The sequence below is a fragment of the Entelurus aequoreus genome, linkage group LG10 (assembly GCF_033978785.1).
Source record: "Entelurus aequoreus isolate RoL-2023_Sb linkage group LG10, RoL_Eaeq_v1.1, whole genome shotgun sequence".
Taxonomy (NCBI): domain Eukaryota; kingdom Metazoa; phylum Chordata; class Actinopteri; order Syngnathiformes; family Syngnathidae; genus Entelurus; species Entelurus aequoreus.
In genome coordinates this window covers 39,752,131-39,767,771 of record NC_084740.1, presented here as the reverse complement: position 1 = coordinate 39,767,771, position 15,641 = coordinate 39,752,131, and the positions used below count along the sequence as shown (strand labels likewise).

Here is a 15,641-nt window from a genome sequence, read left to right as displayed (position 1 = left end):
GGTGGAAGCTGGTAGACGTCATCACAGAGAAGCTGGCTGACTCTCCAGAAGAAGGAGACACGTGGAGGAAGAGTATCACCTCGGCTGCTCTCAAGTGTCTGATTGCTTCTTACAAAGATCAGCCAACAGCCATCACATCCATCCAGGAACAGAACATCTTGGAAAGACTGCAGAGGCTCGTCGTAGGTTTCCTCCTGTCACGGCACATTTTGCTTCACGTTATTGCTCTAACATTTTGTGTTGACTGCAAAGACGTCCCCTGATGCTGCTGCAGACAACTGGAACTCTTTTGTCCAGACAGGACTGAAGTAAGAGATTCATACCAATGCTGCGACTCTCTTCATAAATAATTCTTATTTTCTATTCAGGTATCGCTACAGAAATCAGCATTTCCTGAACACCCTGCGAAGCCTTCTGGAGGGGTTGTACCACCCCCCCGCCATGGAGAAAGGCCTGCTACCTTTGTCCACCCTCCACATGATGGCCAGCAGCCATTCCTTGTTCCTGCCCACCATGCTGGACCCTGATGACGACGACGATCCCAGCAGAAGTCAGACCAAAGGTGCATTCATTAAAATCATTAAGCGTGCTCCTCCTTACTGCTTTGTGCTCATTCCATATTTGACCTTTGTTGGGGGTTTCAGAGGCCTTAGTGTCTCTCCTCTTCTGTCTGGTGAAGAAATGCCCACAAGTCTGTGACATGAGTCACTTCCTGGTACTTCTGGGAGCTTATGGAGCAACACTCAGCACTACAGGTAATAATAAATAACAACATATCCTTCAATAAAATGAGGAAATGAGTCCAACAATTAATGCATGACAGGTTTTTAAAAGTGATTTGAATAAAATTTGTAGTAGTAGTTAGGATGCAAAAAAAAGAGATTCACATCTGTATTGCAATTCTTTTTTATCCCGATTCTAAATCAATTCATAATTTTCAAAAAGCAATTTAAAAAATATATATGTGTGCGTATATATGTATATTTACCGGTATGTCTGTCTATATCAGTGTATATATGTATGTTTACATACATACACTACCGTTCAAAAGTTTGGGGTCACCCAAACAATTTTGTGGAATAGCCTTCATTTCTAAGAACAAGAATAGACTGTCAAGTTTCAGATGAAAGTTCTCTTTTTCTGGCCATTTTGAGCGTTTAATTGACCCCACAAATGTGATGCTCCAGAAACTCAATCTGCTCAAAGGAAGGTCAGTTTTGTAGCTTCTGTAACGAGCTAAACTGTTTTCAGATGTGTGAGCATGATTGCACAAGGGTTTTCTAATCATCAATTAGCCTTCTGAGCCAATGAGCAAACACATTGTACCATTAGAACACTGGAGTGATAGTTGCTGGAAATGGGCCTCTATACACCTATGTAGATATTGCACCAAAAACCAGACATTTGCAGCTAGAATAGTCATTTACCACATTAGCAATGTATAGAGTGTATTTCTTTAAAGTTAAGACTAGTTTAAAGTTATCTTCATTGAAAAGTACAGTGCTTTTCCTTAAAAAATAAGGACATTTCAATGTGACCCCAAACTTTTGAACGGTAGTGTATGTATATATATATTAGAGATGTCCGATAATGGCTTTTTTGCCGATATCCGATATTCCGACTCTTAATTACCGATACCGATATCAACCGATACGATATATACAGTCGTGGAATTAACACATTATTATGCCTAATTTTGTTGTGATGCCCCGCTGGATGCATTACACAATGTAACAAGGTTTTCCAAAATAAATCAACTCAAGTTATGGAAAAAAATGCCAACATGGCACTGCCATATTTATTATTGAAGTCACAAAGTGCATTATTTTTTTTAACATGCCTCAAAACAGCAGCTTGGAATTTGGGACATGCAAAAAAAAAAAAAGCATTAGGAGGTTGAGGTGGGCGGGTTTGGGTGGGGGGGGTTTGAGTTGGGGGGCGGAGGGGTAGGGAGTAGCGGGGGGTGTATATTGTAGCGTCCCAGAAGAGTTAGTGCTGCAAGGGGTTCTGGGTATTTGTTATGTTGTGTTACGGTGCGGATGTTCTCCCGAAATGTGTTTGTCATTCTTGTTTGGTGTGGGTTCACAGTGTTGCGCATATTTGTAACAGTGTTAAAGTTGTTTATACGGCCATCCTCAGTGTGACCTGTATGGCTGTTGACCAAGTATGCTTCGCATTCACTTGCGTGTGTGAAACGCCGTGGATATTATGTGATTGGGCCGGCACGCAAAGGAAGTGTCTTCAAGGTTTATTGGCGCTCTGTACTTCTCCGTACAGCGGCGTTTTAAAAAGTCATACATTTTACTTTTTGAAACCGATACCGATAATTTCCGATATTACATTTTAAAGCATATATCGGCCGATGACATCGGCAGTCCGATATTATCGGACATCTCTATACATGTATATATATATGTATGTTTATATACATGTATGTATGTGTATATACATTTAAAATGTATTTATTTTATTATTTTTCTAACAATCAATTAAAAAAAAAACATTTTAAGGTCATCTCCATGCAACCAGAAGGAGCTTTTCGAGCCTGTAACCTGTTTTAAAAAAGTTTCACTATAATTATTATCCCAAATACAGGAGGTTAGGTTGTGTTTTTGCCTCATTCCTGTGAGAACCCTGCGTGGCACTGAAGCATTAAGATGTGGGACTATCCAGGACAAGCTGCAGTGTGCTTAAACAGCATCTGTGAGCAGACAATACTGTATCATCTCTTTTTGTTTCGGAATTATCAGGTCTGTAGTGCACTCTTCTTCACTCACGCTTTACGTGAAGGATGAGGCAAAAATACAACCTCACCTACTGTATGTAATACATTGCAAACATTGGTTTGAATCAAGAATCGTGTTGTATCGCGATCGATTCGGAATCGAATCATCACTCCTAGGAATCTGAATCGGACCGAATTGTTAGGTGCCCAAAGATTCACACTCCGAGCGGTAGTAGTAGTGTATTTTGGACATGTCAATAGCAAAGCAAAAATAATAACAAAAAGGAAATACTCTTAATAACATTACAGTAGATAAATAGAAACAAATTAAAACAAGGTTTTTCATATCCAAAAAGGAGTGGGAAGAAGTAAAACTTATTTACTCCCAAACCTTATTTATTAATCATATACCTAGCTTTCCTATTATTATTATTATTATACACAATGATTAATTTACTGGTCTTATTGCAGTACATTATCAATAATCTGTTCCGCCCGAATGCAGCGGAGATAGGCTCCAGCACCCCCCGCGACCCCAAAAGGGACAAGCGGTAGAAAATGGATGGATGGATGTAACTCACTTTACTCGCTTTTCTTCGGCACAAACATACAGTACATACGTACAAGTAAATGATTAACCAAAATAATTAAACGGATGGTTCTGCTGTAATGCACTTCCATCTACACTTCCTCAACTTTACTATGCACTTATTTCCTGTGTTGTGTCAAGCTAGCTTAGCAATTAGCATGCCTTCTAGTATGCTCCTGCTTGTTCATGGTGTGTAACATGTTTAGCCCCGTCTGCCAGTGATAATAATACTTGTTACAAATGTAGTTTATTTGCCGCAATGATGATGATTTATTATCACTTAGGTGAGCGGCTCCACACTGTGTATGAACATAAAGCAGAAGGACCAAAAATAAGTACAATGTCAGCCAGTGGGGATCGGCTTTTGAAATCGTCTTAGAAGGCCTTAATCGCCACCGATCTTTTTCCACATGAATCGGCGGATTCTGATCTGTGGCTCATCGATCGGCAGATTTCTATCCAAGTGTATTAAAAAGCATGGGAATTGATGTAATGTGTTATTTATTAATTCACACTACTCAATATTGGACATTTTATTGAAATGTGTTTCCAATTTTTGTGTTTTAACAGATCAAACAATATTGCTGCTACTTCGGGAATATGAAAAAAACCACGTCAGTCTCCTCAAGTTTCAGTGAGTAGCTTTATTAATTTTTCATTTGACCAATGCACATGTTGCTCACCCACGCACACGCACCTGTGTTAAGTTACCGGTGGTTCATTTTAAGTTTGTTTCATTTGAGTTTTAATCATATTTCAGTAGGGGTGTAACGGTACACAAAAATTTCGGTTCGGTACGTACCTCGGTTTAGAGGTCACGGTTCGGTTCATTTTCTGTACAGTAAGAAAACAACAAAATATAAATGTTTTGGTTATTTATTTACTAAATTTGTAAACAATGCATAACCAGGCATGTGATTTTTCCGTCTAAAGTCGAAATTCCGTCTTTTTTAATCTCGGGGGGAAAAAAAAAATTATCTCCCGTTTTTCCGTTTTTTTTCTCCGACCCTAAATCAAGATTCGAGACATAGTTTATATTACGCCGTAGTTGATTGGTCGATATGTTCCTTGTGACCAATCAGGACATCTGTTATGAATGATGACGTTAATAACGTCATCATTCATAATGGTTACTACGGCCATTTTCCATATGTAAACAATGTCGGTTCTCGAGAGAAAGGACGCTTTACGAGTAAAAGAAATTGATAAACATGTCAAAAATAAGTTTCGATGGGACTGGATGGAAAGGGAAAGCACTGATACTGTTGGGAAGAAGAAAGTTACGACTTTGTTCGGTGATTTTATTCGGAAAATCGATCGTCCCGGAAAGGTTTTGTGCACGTGGTGTCATGATAATATTGACTATGGATCACAAGGTTTCAAGGCTTTGGAAGTACATGCGAAACGCCAAAAACATATGAAACAACTTGAAGCAAGGAAAACAAACTTTTCACTAGCTGGTACTTTTGGATGTCAACCGAAAGTGAGCAAACCATACAGACTTCATCCTTTGTTTACATCGACAACTGCCGTAGACATCGAGAGGAAAGATCCACCCACTTCAGTTGCAGACAGGGCTGTTAATAATGAGGTAAGCTAAAAAATATTTGCTTGCGAAATACGCATGTTTGTTTTAAATATTAACCAATTATTGCTTAGCGAAATATAAATGGGTTTTTCTAAAAATAAAAAGCCACGTGAAAATATATTATGAAATTACAGAAATTCAAAGAGTCGCATTATTGATTCCAGTTAACAATTTATTTGAAATAAATTTGCCTATAGTACTATTTTGTAATATTAAGTTCTTATGTAGTCTCTTGAAACTATTGTCAGTGGTGTAACAATCTTGAAGGTAAATATTTTCACACTTGTTTCATGCAATATGTCAGTGTCCTCACATTATTATTATTTCCTATTTTCAAATATGAGTAAACAATACTAAACATGTTTAATTATTTTCATAAATGTATACCCTATTTTGGCGAAAAGAATGAAATGTTTACATTACATTACATTACATTACATGAACTGAAGTAATGTGGTAATACTGTAAATAAACTGTGGATAATAACACTGATCAATGTGACACCTGTGGATATGAAATGAACACAAGATGTAAATATTAGTGACTAAATACTGTTGGGACTGAACCATATACAGTGATTCATTAGGATAATTGGGTTATGTATGTTCTATTAATGATGCTTTCATGTCTTTAAACACTAAAATATTTTCTTCAAATGGTGCTGTCTTTGTTAATTTTAGCATGTTAAATTGGTGAAAAACCAGGAGCTTCGGGGGGCGTTGCCCCCCTTGTCCCCCCACCAGGGCACCCTGGACCTGGCTGGGGGCCTTCGACCCCCAGACCCCCGGAAGTTTTTTCAGTCTTTTTCATTGTGGTCAAATCACATGCCTGCATAACATACATATACACACAGTGTCCATTGCCAGGGTTAATGTGGTCAACATATATAAAATAAAAACTAAATAAGATAAGGCTCAGAATGGTTTCTTAACAAAACCTTTCTACATATAAAGTGCTTTTTTTGATTGATTGATTGAGACTTTTATTAGTAGATTGCACAGTACAGTACATATTCCGTACAATTGACCACTAAATGGTAACACCCCAATAAGTTTTTCAACTTCTTTAACTCGGGGTCCACGTTAATCAACATTAAACTGCCTCAAGTTGTTGCTCAGATTAAATAAAATGACAAAACTTTTCTTCTACATATAAAAAGTGCAACATTAAACAGTTTCAAGTCAACTCAGCCTCAGATTAACTTTTCTATTCCCCCACGAGCATGGCTAACTTGGCAGTAAGAGGATATATGGGCTCATTGTTCTTCCACCATAGAAGTGGGTCAAAATCTAGTTCTTAATGCAATATGGACTTAAAACTGCTGCTATAAAAACATTTGTTATTCCTTTAGCCCTGTCTGACTCGCCGAGGAGAGGCTGCTTGAATGCGGTGGTGACGCTTTAAATGGGTTAGCATGTTTGACGTGTTGTCAGAAGCAGCTGCTGAACAATGTCGGCAAACCTCCGTCCTCAATTGTTGTATCGCGCAGCCGAAATGTTCCCAAACGGGAGATCTTAACGAGGCAGGAGGGTCTTCCAGCTCTGGCTTTTACATGTTGTCCTAGCCCGGTCGCTGCTAGCACGCCGTGTGTTGTGCCTCGGTGTGCATTGTTTACACAACGTGTGGTACGCTACTTAATTTGTCCATGTGGAAACTCGTTCGGTACACCTCCGAACCGAACCAAAACCCCCGTACCGAAATGGTTCAATACAAATACACGTAGCGTTACACCCTTATAGTTCAGTGAGCTAAATTGATTTAGTTTTATTTAGTCTAGTTTTAGTTGTCTAAATTCCTCAACATTTTAATCAAGCAAAATCGACTAAATTCTAAAGTGTTACGCATCTTTGAAGTTGTCATCTTGAAACCAATTTTATTAAATTCACAACACACTAATTAAACTGCGTAATTCTGTCCACAGGTCTGTTTTGTGGGGCGCGGCGGCTGTGGAGCACCACAAAACCAGGAAGAGCCTGGGATCTTCTCTGTGGAAGCAGACCCACTCGGATGACATCTTGGCCTTGTTAAACGCCGACAAGATGCTCCAAACCGTTGTGCACTTTCCCCAGGAGCGCAGGATTATTCCAAAGGTTTGACTCTGTTCGAGGAAGACTGTTGCATCAACTGTGACATGTTTGTATGAACTAGGGGTGTAACGGTACACAAAAATTTTGGTTCGGTACGTACCTCGGTTTAGAGGTCACAATTCGGTTCATTTTCGGTACAGTAAGAAAACAACAAAATATACATTTTTGGGTTATTTATTTACCAAATTTGCAAAATCTTCCACCAAAAATATTTTTCTTAGTGGAATATTTGATGTGAAGTAATGGGAACCTTAGATAGGTCAATAATTCATAATAACATTGATTTTGATTCAATATTATGTTTTGAGCAATGACAGTTTGAAAGAAAGAAAGGCAGCTTTGTTTTATTAGTCAACATTGCAACTTTTTCTAAATTACATTTAACCTTTAAGCTTTTTTATTTCACTTTTGTTATGTTTTTGTTTATTTTAATAGTATTTTTAGAATGTGCCGTGGGCCTTTAAAACATTAGCTGTGGGCCGCAAATGACCTCCGGGGCACACTTTTGACACCCCTTCTACAGATAATAAAAAATTAAATCTGATAAATCTATGGATAAAAAGCAGAGCCTGGCGACGCATGCGCGTTTATCATAACTCTCTCACTCTCTCTGTCTCTGCCCCTCCCTCACCAATGCTGCTGCGCGCACAATTTGTTTTGTTTTTAACCCCTTCTTAACCCTGAACGTACATTGAAAATACATGCAACCCTAACTCAAAATGCCGGACATTTGAGGCATTTAAGAAACTCCGCCCTGACAGCTCCGCAAAAGAGGACATGTCCGGGGAAAAGAGGACGTATGGTCAGTCTATCCTAGCCCGTTAGCTGCTAGCATGCCGGGGAACCCCCGTACCGAAACGGTTCAATACAAATACACGTACCGTTACACCCCTAATGAACACATATTGGAAAGAAGGAATAACAAATTCAAAAAATCACTCTGAATGTTGACAGGTGGATGAAGAGATGCTGTTCCACCAAAACAATGGGGATATGTATGACCCGTCTTTTCTTCTACCTCTGTTCAGCTTCATTCTCGGACCAGGTGAGTTTGTGCCGCTCACTTCGCCGCTTTTCACCATCAATCTATCATCCCTGTCCTCTTCTCCCACAGAGTCTGTGGTGGACTGCCGCAAGTTCATCTCCGTCCACGCCCTGGGACTGACCGTCGTGGCTCTGAGCAGCAGCGACCCCAACGTGCGGGCGGCGGCGTACCACGTGCTGACCTGCTTCTACCACCACCTGGAGGCGGCACGCATCGGACTGAAGGAGCAGGTGAAATCTTTTGGCGAGCGACGCTACGTTTTGTGTTCAGGAAAAAGAACGGCCCGCGATGAGCTTGTCGAAATATTTGTGGCCAACAGCTGCTGTACCTGCTGGACATGCTGAAGAACGGGATTCGAAAGCAGAATAAAAGAATTCCCTTTGTTTTGACCATTTACATCAGCAAAGTGGTTCAGCTGATGCTCAAACCAGGTAAGTCCGCTATCCAATGTTGTGTCGACATAATCCACACTGTTGAGTCCAGTAACTACTTAGTCACGATTAGGGTTGTACGGTATACTGCTACTGGTATAGTATTTCAGTACTAATGAATCAACAACGTTACTATACTCTGTTTGAAAAGTACCGGTTCGCCATATTTTTTTTTACAGGCATGACGGCACGTCGCCGTGACGCGGTGAAATTGCTGGTTTTACCAGCAGAGGAGCATGTTCGGCAGCGCACATTCACAGAGTACTTACAAACAGACAGTGTGTAGACAGAAAAGGGAGAACGGACGTATTTTGGCTTAAAAACTAAAGATAAAGGTGAAGTTATAACACTGAAACACCCTCAGGAAGAGGTGCTTTAAAACAGGGGTCCCCAACCTTTTTTCTCTCAGGGACCGGTTTAATGTACCGGTATGCATTATTTTCACGAGCCGTTTTCCACGTGTGGCAGATAAAAACAGAAAAAAAATGAGCATGAAAAATCAACTCACCATAACGCTGAAGTAGTGGGAGCCCTGGGCGTGTTTCTTTGCGAAGAGATGGTCCCCGGCTCATTGATGGCATGTACTATATACCAGTGTTTCTTAACCATGGGGCCGGGGCCCAGTGTTGGGCCGCGAGCGCCCCCTAGAATGTAATATATCTGATTTTTCAGCTGTGGTCCGCATAGGCCGCAGCGGTACTTAGTTGTAATACACTTTCCTACCACTTGTAGCAGTAATGACAATATAAAACAAACAGAAGAAGTCAGGCGCTAATGTCATAGAGAAATTTCTGAAGCGCAGAAATTATGACTAAAGTGGTGAAGCTGTAGTTTCATTTGCACTTAAATTTTTTTGACAGTTTAGTTAAGAAACACATGTATTATTAATTGAGTTTAATTTAGCACAACATAATACACATTGTAAGTAAATTTACTGTTTATTTGGTTAGTACTTTGTTTTCTAGACAGCCTCGCCTAAGGTTTATTTGTTAAATTAATAATAATCTTTATGATTAACACATGCTTTTATTTTATTTTACAAGGTAGTAAACTGTAAGTAGGTTAGATATAATTATTGAATATGATCAAAATCAAGAGTAAGATTACTAATATTGGAGTAGTCCCCGGGTCCCTCTGTAATGGAAAAGTTGGGTCCTGAGGTTTAACAGGTTAAGAACCCCTGCTATATACAATGACCCTGCAGATGGAAATTAGCCTTTGGTTACAATCTGGCACATTAACATTGTATATGTTCATTAACTTCTTATCAAGAGTTGTAATATACATCTATAAACAAGCTTATCGATGTGTTTATTATTATACTATAACAAATGAGTTGTAATATACACCTATAAACAAGCTTATTGGTGTGTTTAGTGGGCCAGGTGAAAGTTAAGTTGGAGAAAATGCGATAGTTTATGAATTAATTAATGTTTCTGTGCGGCCCGGTAGCAAATGCGTCACGGACCGCTACCGGTACCCGAAGCAGTGGTTGGGGACCACTGCTTTAAAACATGGCTAGCTAGTTAGCGGCTATTGTCCATCTGCAGTCGGCAGTGTTTTAGCTACTTCTAAATCACTAATCCTCACTTCCATGGTGACAAATAAAGTACGTTTCTTACAAGTGTCATCCCTGCAGGACGAGGAATAGCTGAACATGCTTCACTACACACTGTAGCTCACCGGGTCACAATGTAAACAAATTCCATGGGTGGATCTACACCGGACATCCACTGTAATGATACCAAGTACAAGAGCGTATCTAGTCGATACTACTATGATTACATCAATATTTTTTATTGTCACAAAATGTTTTTTCTTTTTTTTAAATTCATATTATGTTTATAAACTCAGGAAATATGTCCCTGGACTTTGAATATGACCAATGTATGATCCTGTAACTACTTGGTATCGGATCGATACCTAAATTTGTGGTATCATCCAAAACCAATGCAAAATATCCAAATATGTTACTGCATACGTCAGCAGACAAATTAGGAGACTTTGTTTGCTTACTTACTACTAAAAGACAAGTTGTCTTGTATGTTCACTATTTTATTTAAGGACAACATTTTTCTTCGATTGCAATGAGATACATATGTTTAAAGTACCCTAAGATTTTTTGTTAAAATAAAGACAATAATAAAAAAAATTTGTGGTCACTTTATTTAGAAAGGTATCGAAATACGTTTTGGTTTTGGTACCGTTACAACCCGAGTCACGATCATACAGAATATTACCTTGTCATCACCTTGCTGCAAGCTTTGATTGTAGCAATGTTGACCAGAGAAGTTAGTGCTTCCATTGCCACATGGGGCGCCATGTCGTAACTCCATACATCCATCCAGCCATCCATTTTCTACCGCTTGTCCCTTTTTGGGGATGCATGCTTCATTATTAAGGCTGTCACCAGCCGATATTCATATTGCTCCAATATGAGCAAAACAAATATCAAATTATATAGGCTTGCATGTAAAATAGAAGCGCTGATGCAAGCAGCCACTAGGTGTCGGGAAAAAAAAGAAAAAAAAAGTACCACTCCACTTCAACTTCAAAACAACATAAGTCCATTCCAGACGATTATTAATGAGTAAGTTAGTGTTCTTTATACCTACAATTAGGGATGAGTACAGTTCACATTTGAACCGATACAGTACCAATTCCTGTCACATGGAAATCGATACCAATTTTCACTACTTTTTTGTATGTTATTTGTTTGATAATAAAACAATTTTTAATGTAACATTTAAAAAAAAAATAATAATAATTTTGATAACTACTGTCCATTTGTTGTATCTTGTTTTCTTTCACATTTGAGTATCATTTGCAAAGCGGTTGCACTTCCAAGACATTAGATGGCAGTACTGTATACAGTAGGGTTGTGAATCTTTGGGCACCGCACAATTCGATCCGATTCTTGGTGGTACCGATTGGATTCTGAATCGATTCTCAATTGAAATTCTTGATTCAAAATCCATACTTTTTAAAAACTTGGGGTGCCAGTTCTGTGATTAACTACATTCCTCCATAAAGTAGATAAACAGCTGTGATACATTTCTATCTTACTGAAAATAACTGTTTAATACAATTATTCCCAAACATTTAATGAAGTCAAATACAAATAAGGCATAAAGAGAAGTATCCCACATTTCTCTTTTCTAAAGTCAATCTGTACAGCAGATATAGATCATGTACATCAACAATATGATTTGTTTGAGTGGCTGAACAGGATAGTTTAATGTATTTAGTTTTTTTATATTGATTTTTTTTGATCGATTAAGAATTGTTCCAAATAAGAATTGCAATCCATTCTAGAATTAAATTTTTTTTTGCACTCCTACTGTATAGGCCAGGGGTGTCCGAAGTGCGGCCATTTGCGGCCCGCAGGTAATTTTTTAACGGCCCTATGACATTCTAAAAATACGATAAAAAACTAAACAAAACATAAAAAGTGGTATAAAAGAGCAAACGTAACAAGAAAATGTTGCAATGTTGACTCTAATAACACAAAGCTGCCATGCAGGCTGTTTCTTTCTTTAAAAAATAATAATGAATCAAAATCAATATCATTATGAATTATTGACCTATCCAAGGCTCCAATGACATCACATTAAATATTCCACTTTGAGATATTTTTGGGGAAAATGTTGCATATTTTGCGTTTGCCATATAAAAAAACTAAACTTTTTTTTTTTTTAGTTTTTTAAAGAGGGGCCTAAAACGAACAAACAAAAAACATAAACAACAATAAAACTTATAGATATATCTGAAGTTGATCTCGAGATCATTGTGTTGAAAATAAAAAAATATATATAATTTATTTTTTAACACTTTAATGAGTCTAACCCTTTTGGATCCCCAATCATTTTAGTGCAGGGGTGGGCAATTAATTTTTACCGGGGGCCGCATGAGCAACCCGAGCACTGCTGGAGGGCCACATCGACAATATTTCAATTAAATTTTGCTCAATATTATTTTTGATATATACCGTAAGATAAATAATAATAATAATAATAATTAATAATAATAGTAATACTTCAACATAGTGTGTGTAACAGCATTCCATGACTAATATAATAAAATTAACATTAATAATAAATGACAGTAAAATAAGCACACGTATGACTGAGGAGTCATAGTGTAACTTTGTGTGGTGTTTGAGTTGTCCGACTTTTTGTGTGGCCATAAACGCACCAGTGGTTTAGTGCTATGCGTGTTGGTGACAGATGACAAGTTGGTTTTGGCCTGGTTTGTACGGCAGAAAATGACTAGTTTTTCGAGATAGAAGTGTTTTACTTATGTTTTTGGTGTGGTTCTGGCCGAATATAAACAGTTTTGCTCAATAAAGTGATCGATATAATTCCTGGCCTCGAAGCATCTCGATAGACGTTACAATAATTGAACGGTGTTCAATTGAACGGTGTTGACGAACACCGTTAGGGCCGCTTGTTGTCACTGTCACTCAGAGTTGCATTGCAAAATTACATAGAATAAATATGTTTATTTTGTTTAGAATTCAGATGGGATTTGATTTGGTGCGCGGCATATATTTGCTGCGCGCAGCAGACGCTTGAGCAGTGCGCAATTGCGCAGGCACGCACCTTAGAGGGAACGTTGCATGGCAGTCCATGTCTTGTTGGAAACACGCCATTCTTCATCAACTTTTCTCTTTTTAGCGTCTCGGGTGTAAACCGTGCATCACTTGTCGCTGCATGTGCACCTTCACTCGCAGGTTACACACGGACACACGCCCATAAATAATACTTTTCAAAATAAAAGCAGCACAGTTGTATTGCGTGCACGACATAGATGTTTTTTCAACTTTATTTTGTAATTAATGATTGCAGCTGTTCACATTCACTCACAATCACGCACACGCATACGTCCACACGGAAGTAATACAAATAACGATTTTCAAAACAAAAGCAGCACCGTTGTATTGCACACTCGACATAGATACTTTTTAAAATGTATTTTGTAATTTATAATTGGCCTCACGCGGGCCGGACAGGGACGCACAAAGGGCCGGATGCGGCCCACGGGCCGCAGAATGCCCAGGTCTGTTTTAGTGGGAATTTTGTTTTTAAGTGTCATTGCTCAAAAAAGAATAATTAGTTAAAATCAATGTTGTTATGAGTTACTGACCTTTTTAAGGGCTCCAATTATTATATAATCTCAAATATTCCACTTAAAATTTTTATTGGGTGAAAATATTGCATATTTTGTGTTTTTTCCATAAAAAACAGGATTTTTTTGGACAAAAAGAGCACACAACTTAAATCTTTAACAACGTTATATTGACAGATAGACCTAATGTTGATCTAGAGCAGGGGTCACCAACCTTTTTGAAACCAAGAGCTACTTCTTGGGTAGTGATTAATGCGAAGGGCTACCAGTTTGATACACACTTAAATAAATTGCCAGAAATAGCCAATTTGCTCAATTTACCTTTAACTCTATGTTATTATTAATAATTAATGATATTTACACTTAATTGAACGGTTTAAAAGAGGAAAAAACGCCAAAAAAATGACATTTAAATTTTGAAACATAGTTTATCTTCAATTTCGACTCTTTAAAATTCAAAATTCAACTGAAAAAAAGAAGAGAAAAACTAGCTAATTCGAATCTTTTTGAAAAAATTAAAAAAAGAATTTATGGAACATCATTAGTAATTTTTCCTGATTGAGATTAATTTTAGAATTTTGATGACATGTTTTAAATAAGTTAAAATCCAATCTGCACTTTGTTAGAATATATAACAAATTGGACCAAGCTATATTTCTAACAAAGACAAATCATTATTTCTTCTAGATTTTCCAGAACAAAATTTTTAAAAGAAATTCAAAAGACTTTGAAATAAGATTTAAATTTGATTCTACAGATTTTCTACATTTACCAGACTAATTTTTTTGAATTGTAATCATAATAAGTTTGAAGAAATATTTCAAAAATATTCTTCGTCGAAAAAACAGAAGCTAAAATTAAGAATTAAATTAAAATGTATTTATTATTCTTTACAATAAAAAAAAAAAAAATTACTTGAACATTGATTTAAATTGTCAGGAAAGAAGAGGAAGGAATTTAAAAGGTAAAAAGGTTTATGTGTTTAAAAATCCAAAAATAATTTTTAAGGTTGTATTTTTTCTCTAAAATTGTCTTTCTGAAACTTATAAGAAGCAAAGTAAAAAAATTAATGAATTTTTTTAAACAAGTGAAGACCAAGTCTTTAAAATATTTTCTTGGATTTTCAAATTCTATTTGAGTTTTGTCTCTCTTAGAATTAAAAATGTCGGGCAAAGCGAGACCAGCTTGCTAGTAAATAAATAAAACTTAAAAAATAGAGGCAGCTCACTGGTAAGTGCTGCTATTTGAGCTATTTTTAGAACGGGCCAGCGGGCGACTCATCTGGTCCTTACGGGCTACCTTGTGCCCGCGTGCACCGCGTTGGTGACCCCTGATCTAGAGATTTAAACCTTGAATAATAATAATAATACTAAATACCAACAATTTTATTTAATTTTTTTGACCAAAACCCTTAGCCTGAGTGGAGACCTAAATGTATATTTTTTTTACATATATGGAATCGGTTCTAGAAAAAACAAAAACAAAATGGCCCCCGCATGCTTTGATATTTCAGTGTGCGGCCCTCAGTGGAAAAAGTTTGGACACCCCTGGTATAGGCTATTTATGCAATGTTGTCTAATTTATCTAAGAAGTTGCGTTTTCCAGGAAGCTGAATGTGTTATGCTGTGTTTATACTGTAAGTATTGTTCTTATTACACACCAGCTGTTGATTGTAACATTTATCTTGGAGGCGTTGACATCGCCATGTAAAACCACTAATGCTATTATTAGCCTGTCTATGGCAAATCCAATGTAAGTTAGCGTCAAGCTGAGGTATTTTTTTGAAGGGTGGAGCCTTACTTTACTTGCTTTGTTGGTGTTGAAAAATGCAACATTACTTAGAGCAGGGGTGTCAAACGTACGGCCCGAGGGCCGGATCAGGCCTGCCAACAGGTTTTATCCGGACCGCGAGATGAGTTTGCTAAGTATAAAAATGAACCTGAAATTTTTGAATGAAAGAAACAGCTGTTCTAAATGTGTCCACTGGATATCACAATAGCAATTCTTTGTATCTTTGTAGATGATGTTACATATGTACAAAATAAACTA

General features: G+C 37.5%; 1 protein-coding gene across 2 annotated transcripts in view; it reads left to right on the top strand.

The window, feature by feature from the left end:
• urb1 (URB1 ribosome biogenesis homolog) overlaps positions 1 to 15,641 on the top strand; it is an 86,242-nt gene that overhangs the window by 53,671 nt on the left and 16,930 nt on the right. For both annotated transcript variants that reach the window (XM_062060851.1, XM_062060850.1), the window contains exons 23-31: positions 2 to 182; positions 253 to 308; positions 369 to 562; positions 645 to 755; positions 3,885 to 3,948; positions 6,824 to 6,992; positions 7,944 to 8,034; positions 8,104 to 8,264; positions 8,354 to 8,465. In XM_062060851.1, the coding sequence (XP_061916835.1) occupies positions 2 to 182; positions 253 to 308; positions 369 to 562; positions 645 to 755; positions 3,885 to 3,948; positions 6,824 to 6,992; positions 7,944 to 8,034; positions 8,104 to 8,264; positions 8,354 to 8,465 (1,139 nt within the window). The remainder of the gene's footprint in view (position 1; positions 183 to 252; positions 309 to 368; positions 563 to 644; positions 756 to 3,884; positions 3,949 to 6,823; positions 6,993 to 7,943; positions 8,035 to 8,103; positions 8,265 to 8,353; positions 8,466 to 15,641) is intronic.